This window comes from Syngnathoides biaculeatus, chromosome 5 (assembly GCF_019802595.1).
Source record: "Syngnathoides biaculeatus isolate LvHL_M chromosome 5, ASM1980259v1, whole genome shotgun sequence".
NCBI classification, from domain to species: Eukaryota; Metazoa; Chordata; class Actinopteri; order Syngnathiformes; family Syngnathidae; genus Syngnathoides; species Syngnathoides biaculeatus.
Genome location: NC_084644.1, coordinates 7,665,218 through 7,683,669, shown reverse-complemented (window position 1 = coordinate 7,683,669; position 18,452 = coordinate 7,665,218). Strand labels below are relative to the sequence as shown.

The 18,452-nt window shown below is 46.5% G+C and overlaps 1 protein-coding gene across 12 annotated transcripts in view; it reads right to left on the bottom strand.

The window, feature by feature from the left end:
* Nucleotides 1–18,452, bottom strand: part of invs (inversin) — a 39,670-nt gene that overhangs the window by 3,788 nt on the left and 17,430 nt on the right. For 9 of the 12 annotated variants that reach the window (XM_061819184.1, XM_061819188.1, XM_061819194.1 and 6 more), the window contains 12 exons: nt 17,541–17,708; nt 15,205–15,385; nt 13,551–13,660; nt 11,910–12,081; nt 9,774–9,938; nt 9,568–9,689; nt 9,249–9,356; nt 7,685–7,791; nt 7,376–7,585; nt 5,783–5,991; nt 3,709–4,141; nt 1,997–2,136 (listed from right to left, as the gene is read on the bottom strand). In XM_061819184.1, the coding sequence (XP_061675168.1) occupies nt 1,997–2,136; nt 3,709–4,141; nt 5,783–5,991; nt 7,376–7,585; nt 7,685–7,791; nt 9,249–9,356; nt 9,568–9,689; nt 9,774–9,938; nt 11,910–12,081; nt 13,551–13,660; nt 15,205–15,385; nt 17,541–17,708 (2,125 nt within the window). The remainder of the gene's footprint in view (nt 1–1,996; nt 2,137–3,708; nt 4,142–5,782; nt 5,992–7,375; nt 7,586–7,684; nt 7,792–9,248; nt 9,357–9,567; nt 9,690–9,773; nt 9,939–11,909; nt 12,082–13,550; nt 13,661–15,204; nt 15,386–17,540; nt 17,709–18,452) is intronic. The other 3 variants (XM_061819191.1, XM_061819190.1, XM_061819189.1) reach the window with 2 other exon arrangements.

Genomic DNA, 18,452 nt, shown 5'->3' with positions numbered 1-18,452 from the left:
ATACATGACAATTTGAAATTTTGGTACAGATTTTTTTTACAAGAAACATGGAAATGGAAACTCTAAATATGGCTTCGCGGGCAACATAAAAATCATGTGGCGGACCAGATCTGGCCCCTGGTCCTTGAGTTCGACACCTGTGCTGCTTCTGGCCTTCGCTGTACTTTTCAATTAGCTTGCAATGCAATGCAAAGCCCCCCCCCAAAAAAAAGCTACTAGTTTGTGTCTCGAAAGTTAGGTGACCCTAAATTGGGTCACCTATTTTTCCATTTGATGCCAAAATTGAATTTGAATGGAAAAACTTTGCAAGAATAGCTTCCATAATTAGTTGGCGCAGAAAAACAAAACACGTAAAGTCGTCATTGCATTATCATTCCTTCTCCCCCCCCCCATCTGAGATGAAATGATATTGGAGGCCCGGCACCGATGAAATTAGAGGCAGGTTATTAGATAAAAGGTGTAGCGCAATTATGATAGCCCGTTTCCCGCCGAATCCAAAGCCGTATGTCAAACGTCCGTCTGATTCTTTGCGGCGCAGACGGACGGGAGAACGTGCGTGCGTTGGGCGGATCGCTCCACACTGTTGACATTCCCCCTGACAGCTGTGAACTTTTCACGATGCCGCGACTGTCAGAGCGACGGCGGGAGGGGTGAGAACGGGGGAGGGGGCGGGCCGCGTCACCGAGGTCGGACGAGAACACCGATATCCGTCCGTCTTTCCATCGGCGAGCGTGCTTAGGAGCGGCGGGGGTTCCTGCCTGTTCTCTAATCATCACCTGCTGATGTGTGATGAAGGTCAAGCCTGTCTGGGGGGTGGGGGGGGGGACCGAAGCCCCCCCCCCATTCAAGGTTCCAAACAGGCGGCGGTCAGTGTGTGCGTGGACGACATTAACGCGGGTCGTTGTAGTCAATTGCACTGCGTTGTACACCCGCCGTGATGGGCAGTCCGCTTTCTCGCGTCTTGTTTCCATTCCGTGAACTCGACAAGTGAGGTTCTCAGCGCCGATTAAAAAAAAATAAATAAATCTTCCGTGAACTGCAATCGTTTTGGAAACATTTGCAAAACATTACCTAAGAACTGAACACGGAGCCTCAGAACTGTGAGGCCAATGCTTTACCAGCTGAGCCTCACATTTCTGAGGACCCGGGTTCAGATCTGGCCTCGCCTGTGTGGAGTTTGCCTGTTCTCCCCGTGCCTGCGTGGGGTTTCTCTGGGCACTCCGGTTTCCTCCCACATCCCAAAAACGACATGCAATATTAATTGGACACTCTAAATTGCCCATAGGTGTGATTGTGAGTGCGATTGGTTGTTTGTCTATATCTGCCCTGCGATTGGCCGGTAACCAGTTCAGGGTGTCCGTTGACAGGTGGGATAGGCTCCAGCACTCCCCGCAACCCTCGTGAGGATAAGCAGCTAAGAAAATGGATGGTTGGATGGACGGACAGATGATTATGAACCTTCCATTCTTTCTTTCTTTCTTTCCGATGCACACGATGATTTAACAAGGGGTCAAAGGGCTGCTGGGTACTGCCAACTACTGGCGAGGAGGACCTCGTCAATATCCATCCATCCATCTATCCATCCATCTTCCTCGCCAATTATCCCCACAAGTGCCGCGAGGAGAGCCTATCCCAGCTGTCAACGGGCAGTCAGCGGGGTACACCCTGAACTGGTCGCCAGCCAATCGCAGGGCACATAGAGACAAACAGCCCCACTCACAATCCCACCTCGGGGCAATTTAGAGTGCACAATTCATGTCGCGTGTTTTTGGGATGTGGGAGGAAGCCAGGAGCGCCCGGGAAAAAACCCACGCAGGCACATGGGAGATCATGCAAGCTCCACATAGGCGGGGCCGGGGTTGAACCCAGGACCTCAGAACAGTGAGGCCAACGCTCTCCAGCTGATCCAGTGTGCAGTTGTACTTCAATGCAACAACAAGCACTTTGCAATTGCGATACTTTTATATCGCTTGCAGACATTTGATGCGGCTCTCACCGTAAATGTTTTGCAGGACCGACGTCTTACTGGCTGCAGGTTTCGCGGGAGGACCCCGCGTCTCTGTTCGCCTCTTCCTGATATGGGCGTGGTTTGAATGGCCCGACTCCGCGGCTTCCCTGTTTCTGCGCGCGAGGAGCCTGCGGACACACGTGCGTTAGATAAAATGATAAAGTCTCTAAAAAGCGTGGCACATTCGTAGTATCGACGAAATGGAAGCAGAGGGCCGGCCGGGTAAGGGCCTCGCTGGTGCTGGGAGGGATTGAGAGTTTCCCGTTGGGCAAAGTATGGCCTCTGGCTTTAAAATGGAATACAAAGTTTTTACAATACTGTCACTATATTGTGCAGATACAAGAAAATTGAAGTAAAATTGTCCAATATTCATAATAAGAATAAAAACAACCCTTTTTTAATGATTAAACATACAGCAGGACATTTATCCATCCATATCTTTGGTGCCACACGGAAAAAAAACATGAGGAAGGTGAATTAAAAATAAATAAATGAAAAAAAAAAATCACATTTTTAATAGAAAATTTCTTGTAAAATTGACAGTTTTCTATAGTCCATCACCGCCTACCTTGCCTTTGAATTACCTGCGACACATGTCAGCTAAAAAAAAAAGGAATTTTCTTAAAGTGAGAGCTCCATCTTGGCTTCAAATCAATGCAAAGTGCTTGCAAAGTTGTACACTTCTGAAATAATAAATGTGCTCAGATGACTTTTAATTATGTTGGTATGAAAAATTAATTGTATTCGTGAACAGCAGGGGTGCCCAGGCTTTTTTTTTTACCCCAAGATCTACTTTTCAAGCAGCCAGCCTCTCGCGAGCTACCAACGACGGGGGAGGGGGATGATGATGATGATGCTCCCAAACCGTTTTAAGGTTAATTTTATGTTGCTCCCCATATTTAAAATACAGAATTAGCTTTTTGTGCACTGTATTGTCTGTGCTTTCATCCTGGATCAGGCTGTGCCAAGGTGGAATTTTAAAATGACACACCATCTCATCTTGCACTTTCTACTTTGGCTTCAGACCTGACCTTTCCCACTCAGAAATGAGAAAATCTGGTCCAGTTAACCACTTCTCTTCAATTATTCAGTCATTGCATCTTAAAAGAACAGCATTCCTTTTTAACTTTCTCCATCAATATCAAAAGTAAACATAAGCAGCATGTCTAGCTCATCTTTGCTCTACGTTGCCCAGACCGTGTTGCTAACTCAAGCAGCGGTGGTGGACGCTGTCATTATAAAAGACATTGATGGGCTGCGTAAGTACTGTAACGTTTGCAATTATGAGTCTACGTCTTTAAGAGCGGTGAGGTGTTCCGGGGCATGTCCCACCGGAAAGAGACCCCGAGGACGACGCAGGACACGCCGGGGAGACTATGTCTCTCAGCTGGCTTGGGAACGCCTCGGGATCCCTCCGGAAGAGCTGGAAGAAGTGGCTGGGGAAAGGGAAGTCTGGGCATCCCTGCTGAAGCTACTTCCCCCGCTACCCGACCTGGAAAAGCGGTAGATAATGGATGGATGGATGGATGGATGGACTTTCTAAAATGCTCCTAATGTTCCATCACGGGTGAGCTATTTTTAGAACAAACCGGAGAGCCACTCTGGGATTTTCGCGCAACGTCGCTGAACATTTAAACGCAATCAAGTTCTGAAACAAAAGCAGTAGTTGCTGGGTACTCGTTCAAATCCCCTTCGCTCACCTCCGCCACGCTCGCTGGATGACCGCGGCCGCCTCGTCTTTCGTCCCGCGAGGCTCTCTGTCGCGCCCCCGTGCGGGCGCGTTGGCGGCGTCGCGATGTTTCCTCGAAGGGGTTCTGGACTTCGAAAAGGAACTGCTGCCTCGAACGTGATCTTTGGGCTTGTGGTGTCTGCGCTTCAGGGAATCGGTCTTCCGGAGAGGTACGGCGGCCGTGTGGTCAGCGACGGAGGTGCCCGTGGAAGGGCTGCTTGTGAAGGAGGACGGCTTTTGCTCGCTAACTTTGTGCCTGGAGGAAGTTCTGGGTGACGCCTGGCCGCACGGAGAGAGCGGGTCCTTCACACCGGGAGTCGTGCCGCATGGCACGTGGCTTGGGGGGCACGTCGGACTGTCAGGCGGCTCGGCAGCCTGGCCCCTTGTGGATCTGGTCCGGTGGACTGGTGGAGATACGACTGATTTATCATTATATGCGTTTTTTTTTGTAGCGCCTCATCAGGTTTGCATCAGAAGCGGGTTACACCCTGGATTGGTCGCAGGGCACATCTTGCGTTGACCAACCATTCACGGCGAAACCAAATATTCAAATATTCAAACCCTTCTTCATATCTTATTGGACATTTTTTGCGAAAACCTTTGTAAAGGATCCCGAGTATTTCTCAACTGCTGTCACCTGAGGCCCCACATTTTCCCACTACTGCTTCATCACAATTCCAATTTTTCAAGAACAATAAAGAACATTGTCAAGGAGTAACCTTTAAAAATGTGTCTATCGTGGTTGGAAAAATGACTACGCATGCTTACATATTCAAAGCGCATTTCAGAGAACCCGGTTAAAAAGATGAGGATTCATGGCAGGACGTCTTGACCGTGAGGCAGATTTCCTAACAACCGGGCTGTTTTGAAAGACCCACGATTGCGTCGGCCAAATTCCCAGCACAGCTCATTCTGCGCATTGTGGGAAAAGCATACATAAATATTGTAGATGAATTTGCTAAATCCTAGAAGACTGCACAGCTGTGACTCTTATAAGGATTCGTTCCTTATGAATTGAATATCTTCTGTTCTCCGGTCTTTGTTTATACGTCTTCTCCGTACTCAACACGAACGTAATACCAGAGCAGCCGGTGTGACGGTCTGAGCGCTCCCCCGTGCTGAAAAGTCTCCTTGTGATGAATGCGCATGCGTTACTAACAGGGGAAGTCTGGGTACGTAGCGGACGCTTACTGGGACATCTCCCGGTCTCAGAGTTCCCCTTCTTCTACATACAGGGAGCTAAAATACGATACAACCTAAAACAAATAAAAACAAAAGTTGAACCCATCCCTGCGTGGGTTTCCTCCGGGAACTCCCGTTTCCTCCCACATCCCAAAAACATGCAACATTAATTGGACACTCTAAATTGCCCGTAGGTGTGATTGTGAGTGCAGCTGTTTGTCTCGATGTGCCCTGCGATTGGCTGGCAACCAGTTCAGCGTGTACCCCGCCTCCTGCCCGTTGAAATCTGGGATAGGCTCCAGCGCTCCCCGCGACCCTCGTGAGAATAAGCGGCAAAAGAAAATGGATAGATGGATGTAGCTTCCCTGTGTTCGTCTTTCTGAGACGTCCATAGCGAACATAAACACCCGCCGACAAGTTGTCGAATGGCACATGTTGAAGCATAGATGAGGATGTGTCAGAATGGCCGGAAGTTTACAAAATATATGCGCATTACTCATCAAGAGACTTTGCAGCACCGGGAGCGCTCAGACCGTCACACCGGAGACAAATTCCTTGTGTGCTGTTAAATACTTGGCCATGAAAGCTGTTTCTGATTCTGATTTAGCACGTCCAATGTGATTCATCAAACCTGAAACAATTGCGAGGGCTGATTTTGCATATTTAAATAGCGCATCTTAAATACACGTACAAGGTGCTAGTCAAATAAGAGATGCAGGGGAGAACTTTTCGATTCGTGTTAACATTTTGGAAATGCTAGAAACAAAAATTCAGGGTCTGACATTAAAACTTTTTGATACATGAGAAAAGCTCAAACTCCACTCAAGAAGTTCTGCACGAGCCAGGATTTCATTTGATCCTACCTTTGTGTCTCGTTTCTTTGCTCCTTCGTTCAGGTTTAGCCAGTTTTTTTATCTCCACCACCGAGTCCTTCACGGATAAATCTGCTACCAGGTCCACCAAGTAGAGCTTCTCCTGCTCAGCCGCCTCCAAGGACGATTGTCGTTCCTCGGCGGCGGGCGCAGAGATGTGCTGCACGGCTTCTCTCCGCCGCAGTTCCTCCTCCCGCTTCCTGAAGACATTCAAAAGCAATTTTGGAACCAAAGATGTGGATATTTGGGGTCACATTGGTGTTAAGTCATCATTATTATTATGATTATTATTCAGAGTCATTATTTGAAGGTAAATCCCAACTGTTAGCTCACACTAATTCGAGCTGGTCTGAATTAGTCATTCATTTGAACAGAAGACAAAATACCGTAATTTGCGGCCTACAGAGCGCACCTGGTTATAAGCCTCACCCAGGACATTTGTAAAGGAAATACCATTTGGTACAGACATAAGCCGCACCTGTGTAAAGGCCGCATGTGCCCACATTGAAATACAAGATATTTACAAAGACGGTACACAGAAAGAGTTTTAGTACCTTAGCTTAGCTTAAGATAGTGACAACAAGGTAGCACGAACAGGGCTAGTAAAAACCAATGACATACCGGTAAAAAAAAAAAACAGCCGCGTAGCACAGCACTAACAGGGCCGGTTAAAAAAAAAAAAAATATATACCTAAATCACTGAGGCAAGGCAGTAACACAGCAGCAACACGCTAGTGCAATGCTAACCCTGGCGCAGCGCTAAGAGGGTCGGTAAAAAAAAAAAAGTATATACCGGTAAAAGTCACTTCCTTGGCACATATATTCCACCAGTGTCACTCTTACCTTTTCTGTTCCAGTGTCACTTTTGCAGCCGTTAAAAAAAAATTAGCCGTATCACCGCATAAACCGCAGGGTTAAAAGCGTGTGAAAAAAGTTTTACGTTACGTTTTAAATTACGGTAACTTAAATAATATAGGAAAAGAAGAAAAAGGCAAAGCACTAGCTGGAAACAAGATTAGGAAAGTAAAGCATTGTACAAGCTTGTATAAATACAAATAAAATAATTATTAAAATGTATAAATATAGAACACATTGACACATTTAATTTGAGTGTTGTAAGGGTCAGTGGGGCTACACCCCATGAAGGAAGGACAGGACAGTATAGGACAGAACTGAACAGGACAGGACAGGGACCGTGGACCCGGGCTTCACAACTGAACCAGACTCTATGACTCTATGTAAGGGGGAACCGAAAAAAAAATGCACGGTTATCTGTTGCAATAAGTGAGCGACCCCACATCCAGCGAATACATTTTTTCATAAGATTTTTCTTAGCTCAACAAAGGTTGGTAAACACTGCAGAGGAGAGCAAATGCAAGGCAGGTACGTAAATGACAAGGAGTAAGAGCAGCACGTCAGGGAGAAGATGTATGCATGTGCAAAGAAAAGAGGAGGAAAGACAGATGCGAGCAAAGTGGGACAACAAAGAACGTCATTGTCAAAGGCGTCCCGTGATGAGCGGACAAACACGACGAGACAAGGACGGATGCGGAAGCGAGTGTCGCTTTTTTTCCCCCATCTCACTTGGCGGCGTCCTTGCGCAGTTGCTCGTGCCTCATGAGGAGCTGCTTCCTCTCCCTGAAGGCCTTGCGGACCGTGTAGCCCTTGTAGACGGCCTGGATGGAGGCGGCGGCGATGTCCTGGATGGCGGCGATGGACAGGGCGCCGTGCTCCAGCATGAATTGCGTCACCTCGCTGTGGCCGCCCAGCAGCGCATAGTCCAGCGGCGTGTACCTGTGCGCGGACGCCGTTGTCAGTCGCACAATCTTTTCAAGGCCTCCTTACCTTTGTGACCGTTAAGTCTCATCCTTATTATCATCATCAAAGCCTCGCCTCTCCTCTGTGTGCTCCATGTGGTTAGGAAAGGCGCTGTAGCCCAGCAGCAGCTTCACGGCGTCCAGGTAGCCGTTGTTGCACGACCAGTGGAGAGCGGTCCTCCCCTGAGTCAACCAAGTCATACCAGTGGCGAGTTTAAATGGGAAAAATTGAGAGGTGCCAACCGCAAACTGCAGGTAGGCTATGTTCCAAGAAAATTGAAAATAGCTCTTTTATTAATAATATTACCAAACCAGCTGTTCTTCCCCAACCTTTGTTGAGCCAAGGCATATTTTACATGATAAAAATTTCATGACACAGCACCAAACAAAATGTATAGGCAGAGAAAAGACGAGCGTAATTCCCCCTCTACTGAGCGCACCTGGTTACAAGCCTCACCGAGTAGATTTGTAATGGAAATACCATTTGGTACATACATACATAGATATGCTGCGGCCGTGTAAAAGCCGCAAGTGCCTACATTGGAACACGATATATTTACAAAGAAAGACAGTGCACAAAAAGAGTTTAACGCTAACGCTAGCACTAGCACGGCGCTAACGCTGAAATGGCCAGTTAAAATAAAACTTACTAGTAAATATCACTGAGACATGCCAGTAACACAGCAGCAACAGGCTAGCACAGCTCTAACCCAAGCACAGCGCTAACGGGGCTGGTAAAAGTCACTTCCTCGGCACATATGTTCCGCTCGGGTGGTGATACATAGGCCCCAGCTGTGTAAAAGCCGCAACACAGAATGCTGGCACGGCGCTAACACTACCACCGCGCTATAGCTAGCACTAACGCTAAAAGGGTCATTTAAAATAAAACTTGGTAAAAATCACTTAGACACAGCAACACGCTAGCGCATCGCTAAAAGGGCCAGACCGGTAAAAGTCACTTCCTCGGCACATATATTCCGTCTCACTCTTACCTTTTCCGCGCGAGTGCCCCCTTGCGGCCGTTAGAAAAAAAAAATGCACAAATTATCCGCATTACTGCATAAACCGCAGGGTTGAAAGGGTGTGGAAAAAAGTCGCGGCTTGTAGGCCGGAAATTACGGTAATTTACATCCCCCCCATTCCCCCACCCAATAAGATTTGTCATTTGTGATAGATACCACAAGATTGGGGAAAACACTCTATGAAAATGCTCAACTCACTTCAACATACCAAGGCGAGAAAAACTCAACCAATCGCTGGATAGATGTCAGGTTTTTGTGGTCTAAAAAAGGAGACATTGATACAGAACTTTTTCCACCATTAATGCGACTCCTATTTGTATTTTTTCTTAATCAAAACAAAAAAAAAATCTTTGGATTTTGGGGGAAGCATAAATAAAGTGAAATAATGTGGTAAAGTCTGCAGACATCTACGTATGTATCTTTGCCCAGAGTTGAAAGTAAAGAAAAACACTGCCGCTATCATGCTTTGACTGCTGTTATGGTGATAAACAGTGTTGCGTATGCACTGAACATAATTTTGAATTCTAGCTAAAAGGTAGAACCTTGGTTTAATTTGACCATATATAAAAAAAAAAACTCCCAAAAATGAGGGAAAATGTGATTGCTGCAGATTCTTACCTCTTTGTCCTGTATGTTTGGATCAGCTTGTTTCTCCATGAGAACAGCCATGCAGGTGATGTAGCCGCCATAAGCAGCACACTGCAGAGGGGTTCGCCCTGCCTGGTCCTGATCGACGGATACATATTGTGAAAAAATTCTCGAAAGATGTAATAAAGCCGTTACAACACAATTATAACTAAGAAATGTGATAAAATATTTTGATTAGCTTATTTACTATATGAGATGTGGGAATATTTGCAGACCCCCTTACATTTTTCACTCTGTTATCTTGCAGGCATTCGTTAAAATCATTAATGTTAATTTTTTTTTTTGTCACCTGTACGTTGGGGCTGATGCCGTTCTCCATCAAGATCTGGCAGACCTCAGCGTTTCCTCCCAGAGCCGCCCAGTGCAAAGCAGTGTGACCGTCCACGTCCACCAGGTCCACACGTGCGGAGCCTTCATTCGACACAGTAAGCAGCTATGTATCAGGCATACAATGAGAACGTAAATAGCCTTTGAACGTGGCAAAAGGATTCCCACCTACTGTACCTTTGATCAGGGTGAGGATGACGTCCCTGTGTCCCATCTCGCAGGCACGGAACAGCGGCGTGTGTTTCATCACATCCAGAGAGTCCACCAAGGCTCCTTTCTCCAGCAGCAGCTTGACGGTGCTCACGTGGCCTGACAGGGAGGCCGCATGCAGCGCTGGTTGGACAAGAGCAAGATATGGCCGCCGTCATCCTCTCCTTAATACAGTGAAGAAAAACACCCCCAAAGCATGATGCTACCACCCCGCCATGCTTCACAGTAGGGATGGTGTTCTTGGGATGGAACTCATCATTCGTTTTCCTCCAAACACGCTTAGTGGAATTATGACCAAAAAAGAAGTTCCATTTTGGTCTCATCTGACCACAAATCTTTCTCCCGTGACTCCTCTGTAGACGGGCCTTGACATGCGCTGGTTCAAACAGGTGAACCTTCCGTGCGATGCATGACGTCTTAATGTATTACCAACAGTCACCTTGGAAACGGTGGTCCCAGCTCTTTTCATCTCATTGAGTCCTGTCGTGTAGTCCTGGGCTGATTCCTCACCTTTCTAAGGATCATTGAGACCCCACGAGTTGATATCTTGCACGGGGGTCCACTCCGGTTGAGATTGACCGTCATGTTTAGCTTCTTCCATTTTCTAATGATTGCTCCAACAGTGGACCTTTTCTCACCGAGCTGCTTGGCAGTTTCTCCGTAGCCCTTTCCAGCCGTGTGGAGTTGTACAATTTTATCGCTGGTGTCTTTGGACAGCACTTTGGTCTTGGCCATGTTACAAGTTTGAGTCTTCCTGATTGTATGGGGTGGGCAGGTGTCTTTATGCAGCTAACGACCTCACATAAGTGCATCTGATTCAGGCTAATACACGGAGCGGAGGTGGACTTTTAAAGGCGGACTGACAGGTCTTGGAGGGTCCGAACTTTAGCTGATAGACAGATGTTCAAATACTTAGTTGCAGCTGTATCACACAAATCGTTAAAAAATATCATACATTGTGATTTCTGGATTTTTCTTTTTAGATTATCTCTCGTGCACCTACGATGAAAATGTCAGACCCCTCCATGATTTCTAATTGGGAGAACTTACAATATAGCAGTGTCATGATCCTGCCGCTCCAGCACGAGCTGTGCGGGTGCCCGCGCGGGTGCGCTGATTGAGGCGCACACCTGCGTCTCATGCGGGCTGATTAGTCAGTGTATTTATATCACCCCGATGACGACTGGTCCCCGCCAGTTCGTTGAGCTTCACGTCCCGTTCCAGCACTCTCGTATCCCTGATCGACAACCTGTGTGTACCGACCTTCGCCCGTTCTCCGACCACCCTTGTAAGCCTGACTCCTTTGATACTTCTGCCTGCCTTGATCGTTCTCCGGTGTACCGACTCCTGCGTGCCCGCTCACCTGCTCTCTTCGCCCGACGTCCCAACTACCGCTGCTGCACCGGACTGCCTGCTCGATCCCCGACCTCGGCATATAATAAACGTTTCTCCTTGAACTACCTTGCATCGTCCGAGTCCTGCATTTGGGTCCTACTCTCGTTCCGATGAGACGTGACAAGCAGGGTGTTCAAATACTTATTTTTTTCACTGTACTACAGCAATCAATCTTTTTTTTTTTGTGAATTCATTTATGGAATTTTCCACAGGGGTCTGAAGTGCTCATTCCATGTTGTTTAGAAAATATGACAAAGAGGTTGCCCACTTGTCACGTTCCAGCTCGTCGGCGCTACGAGGACGATTACATGCCTACCTACATCGGTTTAACGATCCTGTCCTTTACGCTCTTTGACTTGCAAATGCTTACATAAACAATGACGACCAGGCGGGATATGGTGATTGTACATCCATGCAGCCCCTCGGCATCAGGGCAGCGGCACGACAGCGCTGGGAGTGGCGGGGAGTCTATAAGGCGAGCGCTCGGTAATTTTGCTGACACTATCAGCTTCTCTCTTGCTCGTTCTCAGGGAAATCCTCTTTGACATCACCATGCCTCGCTTCTAAGGAGGCGGCGGCTGAACAATCAACAAATACAACATGATGAAAGCGCCGTGAAGTATGTTTGAACTCATTTAAGCCACATACAGTACACACACACACATGGTGGAACGCTCATCTCATTTCAGGCGTGCTCACCGGTGCCGCCATACTTGTCGGCCATTGTGATGTCGATGTGAGGCGTGAGGGCCAACATGGTCCGGATGACATCATCGCTGCCCTTCCCAGCGGCCCACATGAATGCCGTCCTGCCCTCCAGGTCGGGCTCATCCTTCACCGACGGGTGGGAAAGAAACACACCCACCGTCTCCTATTCGCAAACACACGGGAAAACTTTAACTCCGGGTGGAGTGGACAACCGCAACGTATCGCACCGCAGCACAAATGGTGCAATTCAAAAAGGCAACTGGTTGACAGAATAGATGATGATTGTTCTCTAATGGGACTGTACCATTTCGACAGGGGTGGGGAGATCCACATAACTTAAATGGCAAAAAGAAAGAAAAATAAATCCACAGAAAAACACCAAGGCACGTTTGCATTCTAGACCTGGGGGACACAGATCTGTTGTCAATGAAATTCTAAAAAGAGAAAACGGTATTCTTCTATCTATCTTTTTTTTTTTTTTAACCGAGGTTTGAACTAAAAATGTAGTTTACATCAAAAAAATTGTTTTTGCTTTGCACATATGCCACTTGTTCACAAAATTTGAAACACTGAAAGGAAAAACTGAAGAAGCTGAACACACTAAACCCGAACAAACTCTGAAAAAACGGAACTTTGTGTTGTCGGGGCTACATTATGATTATTATTTTTTTTGCGGATGCAAGAGTGCACATTTTTCAAGTTGTTAAAAAAAAAAACCACTATGTGGTTGAGCACCCGAAAACAAACTAAAGGGGGCCACGTGCGAGGAGCCCTCGTCCAACCTAGAAATCCATCCATCTATCCATTTTCTTCACCGCTTATCCTCAAAAGGATCGCGGGGAGTGCTGGAGCCTATCCCAGCTGTCAACGGGCAGGAGGCGGGGTACACTCCCAATCACACCTAGGGGCAATTTCGAGTCTCCAATTAATGTTGCATTTTTTTGGGATGTGGGAGGAAACCGGAGTGCCCAGAGAAACCCCACGCAGGCAGATGGAGAACATGCAAACTCCTCACAGGTGGGTCCGGGATTGAACCCGGGACCTAAGAACTGTCCGGCCAACGCTGAAAGGCCCCGTCACACCACGACGTTCTGGTCAGCGTTCTATAGCATTTGAGGAAACGTTGGTTGTCGCCCATGGTCGCCGGGGTAGCGTCAGAAGAGCGTTGTTTGAACGCTAGTGAACGTCAATGATCGCTGGGAATCGGCGGAGAACGCCGGTCCTGAAAAAAAGTTTTGAACATGCACAAAAGTTTAACGTTTAATTTTAAATGCTATAGAACGCTGACCAGAACGTCATGGTGTGACGGGGCCTTTACCAGCTGAGCCACCGTGCAGCCCCTAGAATTCCCCCCCACCGAAAAAAAAAAAAAAAAAAAAAAAACTTTTTCAGGGGCACAATTTCATTCACAATTTTTGCTCAAGAGCAATCTTGTAGACGGGACAAGGAGACTTTTCAGCACCGGGAGCGCTCAGACCGTCACACCGGGCCCTCCCGAGGTGCCCTGACAACTGTCCACTGCGCGGTGGGCACACGGGACCCAATGCCACACCCCCAACCGCCTCCTCCTAATCCAGTTTAATGAAATAAAATGATATTTATCGTCTCGTTTGCCGCATCTGCGTGACTCACTGCATTGTTGCTCTGAGCTCCGTAATGCAGAGGTGTCGCTCCCTGGCTGTCTGAGGGGATGGTGCCCGACGTGTTCCTCTCCAGCAGCAGGTGGACGATTCTGGCGTGGCCTGAGAACAGACGTCCGTATTGCGAAAACACAGCGTCAGCCAGAGTCAACCACTTCAAAACGCTACATTAGATGAGGTAAATTCCCTATGAAATCAATATCATACTTTATTACATGATGTTTGAAAGAAGGGATTGAGAATTAATTGGAAAAATGCGGAAAAAAAAACTAACCAAACCTACTAGAAGTTATTTCATGTGACCAACATTTTTGTTTATGCAACCAGTCCCGGGTTTAGTCAAATTTTTGCCTGCTCAGCTGGGATCAACTCCAGCTGTCCACCACCCCCGAACAAGATAAATTATATTGAAAATCAATGGATGGATAATATTTGGCACAGTAGCCTTTGTTTGCAATTACAGAGGTCAAGTGTTTCCTGTAGTTGTGCACCAGATTTGCGCACACTGCAGGAGGGATTTTGGCCCACTCCTCCACACGAACCTTCTCTAGATCAGACAGGTTTATGGGCTGTTGCTGAGATCCACGGAGTTTCACCTCCCTCCAAAGATTTTCTATCTGGTAAAGGTCTGGAGATTAGCTAGGCCACGTCAGAACCTTGATATGCTTCTTACGGAGCCACTCCTTGGTTTTCCTGGCTGTGTGCTTCGGGTCATTGTCCTGTTGAAAGACCCAGCCACGACCCATCTTCAATCCTCTGACTGAGGGAAAGAGGTTGTTCCCCAAAATCTCCCAATACATGGCCGCAGTCATTCTCTCCTTTATACAGTGCAGTTGTCCTGCCCCATGTGTAGAAAAACACTCCCAAAACATGACGCTACCACCCCCATGTTTCACAGTAGGGATGGCGTTCTTGGGATGGAAATCATCATTCGTCTTCCTCCAAACACGCTTAGTGGAATTATGACCAAAAAAGAAGTTCCATTTTGGTCTCATCTGACCCCAAAACTTTCTCCCATGACTCCTCTGTATCATCCAAATGGTCATTGTCTCTGGTGTCTTTGGACAGCCCTTTGGTCTTGGCCATGTTACAAGTTTGAGTCTTAGTGATTGTATGGGGTGGGCAGGTGTCTTTATGCAGCTAAAGACCTCACACAGGTGCATCTGATTCAGGACAATACATGGAGCGGAGGTGGACTTTTAAAGGCGGACTAACAGGTCTTTGAGGGTCAGAAATCGAGCTGATAGACAGGTGTTCAAATACTTCTTTGCAGCTGTATCAAACAAGTAAATCCTTAAAAAAACACATACATTGTGATTTCTGGATTTTTCTTTTTAGATGATCTCTCTCACAGTGTACATGCACCTATGATGACAATTTCAGAGCCCTCCATGATTTCTAAGTGGGAGAACTTGCAATACCGCAAGGTGTTCAAATACTTATTTCCTTCATCGTATATCAGAAAAAGCTGATATTTTAACTGGTGTTTTACTTTCTCTAATCATTGCACACGGCAGACTGTTGTGAAACTGAGGGAAATTCTTTCATTTCTATTTCATACTTAATCAGTGACAATAGCGTCTTTCATACTGAACTCGAAGCGGCGGACCCCGTGAGGGAACTGTGCCGGATGTGCGTTAGCTCACCGAGCAGGGCGGCCCAGTGCAGCGGTGTCCTGAAGAGGTTGTCATAGGCTGTCACGTTGCAACCCTCGTAGGACGTCAGCACCTCCACCACTGCCTCATTACCATCTGCGACAGCAAAGTGCAAAGGTGTCCGACCTTCATAGTCCTGCCAATTCAGCAGGGACTCAGTGGGAGCGGCTTCCTGTACACACACACACACACACGAGGCATGACCGAATGGATTCAAAAGTGCCGGTTTATTCGTCTTCATGAAAAAGAATGTATGAATTTTGGCTTTTAAAAGATGTTCTGCTCCATTTTCCCCCCAGAATTAAATGATAACAAGAGACATCTTCAATAAGTGTCACCCAGGGTCAAAATCATACACACAGGCTCAAATACATGACCGTAATTTCCAGCCTACAAGACGCGTCTTTTTTCACACGCTTTCAACCCTGCAATTTTTGCGGTGATGCGGCGCTAGCGTTAGCGCACCTGGTTATAAGCGATACACAGAAAGAGTTTAACACTAGCACCGCGCTCACGCGACTCCCGTGGTAACGCTAACGCTGGGAATTTCGGTACTCTCCAAAAGTCTCCAAAAGAACTTCCATCCATCGATTTTCTTCGCCGCTTATCCTCACGAGGGTTGCAGGAGTTTTGGAGCCTATCCCAGCTGTCAACAGGCAGGAGGCGGGGTACACTCTGAACTGGTCGCCAGCCAATCACAGTGCATATAGAGACAAACAGTCGCACTCAAAATCACACCTTGAGGCAATTCAGAGTGACCAATTAATGTTGCATGTTTTTTGGGATGTGGGAGGAAACTGGAGTGCCCGGAGGAAACCCCACGCAGGCACGGGGAGAACACGCAAACTCCAAACAGGTTGGTCCGGGACTTCCGAACTGTGAGGCCAACGCTTTCCAGCTGCTCCACCGTGCCACCCTCCAAAAGAACAGTGAACCAAATTTTCCCCAAACTACTCTCGCCAAGTAAATCTTGAACTTAAACCCTACAGAGCATGCATTTTACCCACGAAGAGCAAGTAAGCTACCATCAAAACAAAAGGAAGAGTTTGCAGTGAAAGCCTGGAAAAAACACAAAGGAAAGCAAACTTTTTTTCAAGTCAGTGGATCCTTCTTACACAGCAAAAACTCAAAAGCTTACCAAGAATATTTGTCTTATTTCTAATCAAAACTACAAAAAAAGACGTAAAAAGTATCTCGTATTTAGAGAATTTTATTTGATTTCAAGCAAATTTTCACTTGATTTAAGTTTTTAAAAAGGAGTATTCTTTTTTTCTTATTCTACTGGCAATTTTTCAAAAAACAATTTACATTTTCCAGCCATTTTCTTAGCCGCTTATCCTCACAAAGGGAGTGCTGGACCCTAACCCCAGCTGTCAACGGGCAGGAGGCAGGGTACACTCACAATCACACCTAGGGGCAACTTACATGTTTTTTTTGGGATGTGGGAGCAATCAACAGCAAGATGCCCGAATTTTGGAATGACCTTCCCAAAGCCTCGTAGTAGTAGTAGTAGTGTAGTAGTAGTAGTAGTTGTAGTTGTAGTAGTAGTAGTAGTAGTAGTAGTAGTAGTAGTAGTAGTAGTAGTAGTAGCAGCAGCAGTCAAATACCGAGCTCGTAATCTTCCTGAAGTCTTTAATTACTACCAATCGCTGCCTCAGGCAGTGATATTTGACTGGTGGCTCTAGATCCAGAAATGGGTCAGGAATCAGTTATGAAGTAAAAAAAATACGAACTGGGGCCTTGCTTTTTTTTTTTTTTTTTTTTTACAAGACCGACACTTTTTATGGTTATGAATGTTGCACAATCAAACACCAGTTTCTTGAGGGGAATAAAAAAGAGAATATTTTGCGATTCAGCACAAGAATGTATGCTGAATTACCGCCACTTTTATGGCCTGTTTTTCATACAAATATTTACTCTAATTATGACTTAATTTAGTGGTAGGACTGTGGCATGTTAAAACTCGAGTTTATATTTGGGTTATGTCGCCGCCGTAGGACCGGTACGCCATCCTTAATGTTATGCCCACATGTTCCCACATGGAACGCATTTCGCAAAAAAAGATTAGAGGCTATTTTCGAACATTTCATACATTATCATCCCTACCATTTATTAAAGTTGGTCAGGACTCCCACATGATATTTTCCCAAATATCGCCGGGCGTGCACGCATGTCCTTGGTCCCGTGTGTATAATTACGACATAGTGTGGTTCTTCATTTCTCATTAGAGATATAAAAATACTTTGTATAATCATTCTGGAGTCATATTCGACTTAATCATGAAAAGCCCCAAATCAATGAGAATGTTATTAATGTGTGGCGTGTACCAGTATACAGCGGACGGTTTGCGTGGCGCTGGCCTCCTGGCTGTGCGCGGCCCAGTGCAGGGGGATCTTGCCCTCGCTGTCGGGGATGCCAATGTTGGAGTCGTGCTTGATGAGGAGCCGGACGTGCTCCGGCCGGTTATAAAACGCCGACCAGTGGAGGGCGGTCTGCTGTGAGGACGGGACAAGCGGGATTAGATGAAAAGAGAAGAGAGGGTGATCGCGGCTCGAGTCTAATGCTTTGGGTCTAGAACAGCGAGGCCCGTTGTGGCCTCGCGGCTTTGAGCTTTTCTATTACGCAAATGAAAAATAGTCCACCAAGAAATCCGAGGGCAAGTGTCAGCACAAAGCTCACATTCACGCCGGAGCTGAGCGGCGACACTGATAGCGCCTCACTGAAAGCTACCGGCTGTCATCTGACATGATGATGCATATTGGATCGTCACAAAACCAACTACTGATGATAATTACACAAGGCCGATTCTATCCTTGTGGCCACAGATACAGTACTTAAGCTTTACACGAGTGCGTATGACCTCAAATTCCTCAACTAATTTAATCTGTTTTGCAGCAAAGACGGCTCAGGCTGGATGTTTTTTTGGACAGACTGCAGAAAGGCTCACGGTGCAAGTTTTAAGTACACACAAATTAGCCAAATGCCCCTAAAGTCATATCATTTTTATTTAAAAAAAAAATTCCCTAATATCACAAGGCTGAACTGTCTTGCACGAAAGACCATGACTTCAAGGGATTCACGTCAATTGTATTTTGCATTTTCTTTGGCTTTTTCTTGAGGTCTGTTTTTGTGACGCCGCTGCAGAACGGTGAAAGCGATGGCGGCGATTTTAATCATGTGGCTTTTTGTATCTTAAAGGAAATTAAAGGCGGTATTAAATGATTCTGACTCTGGACTAG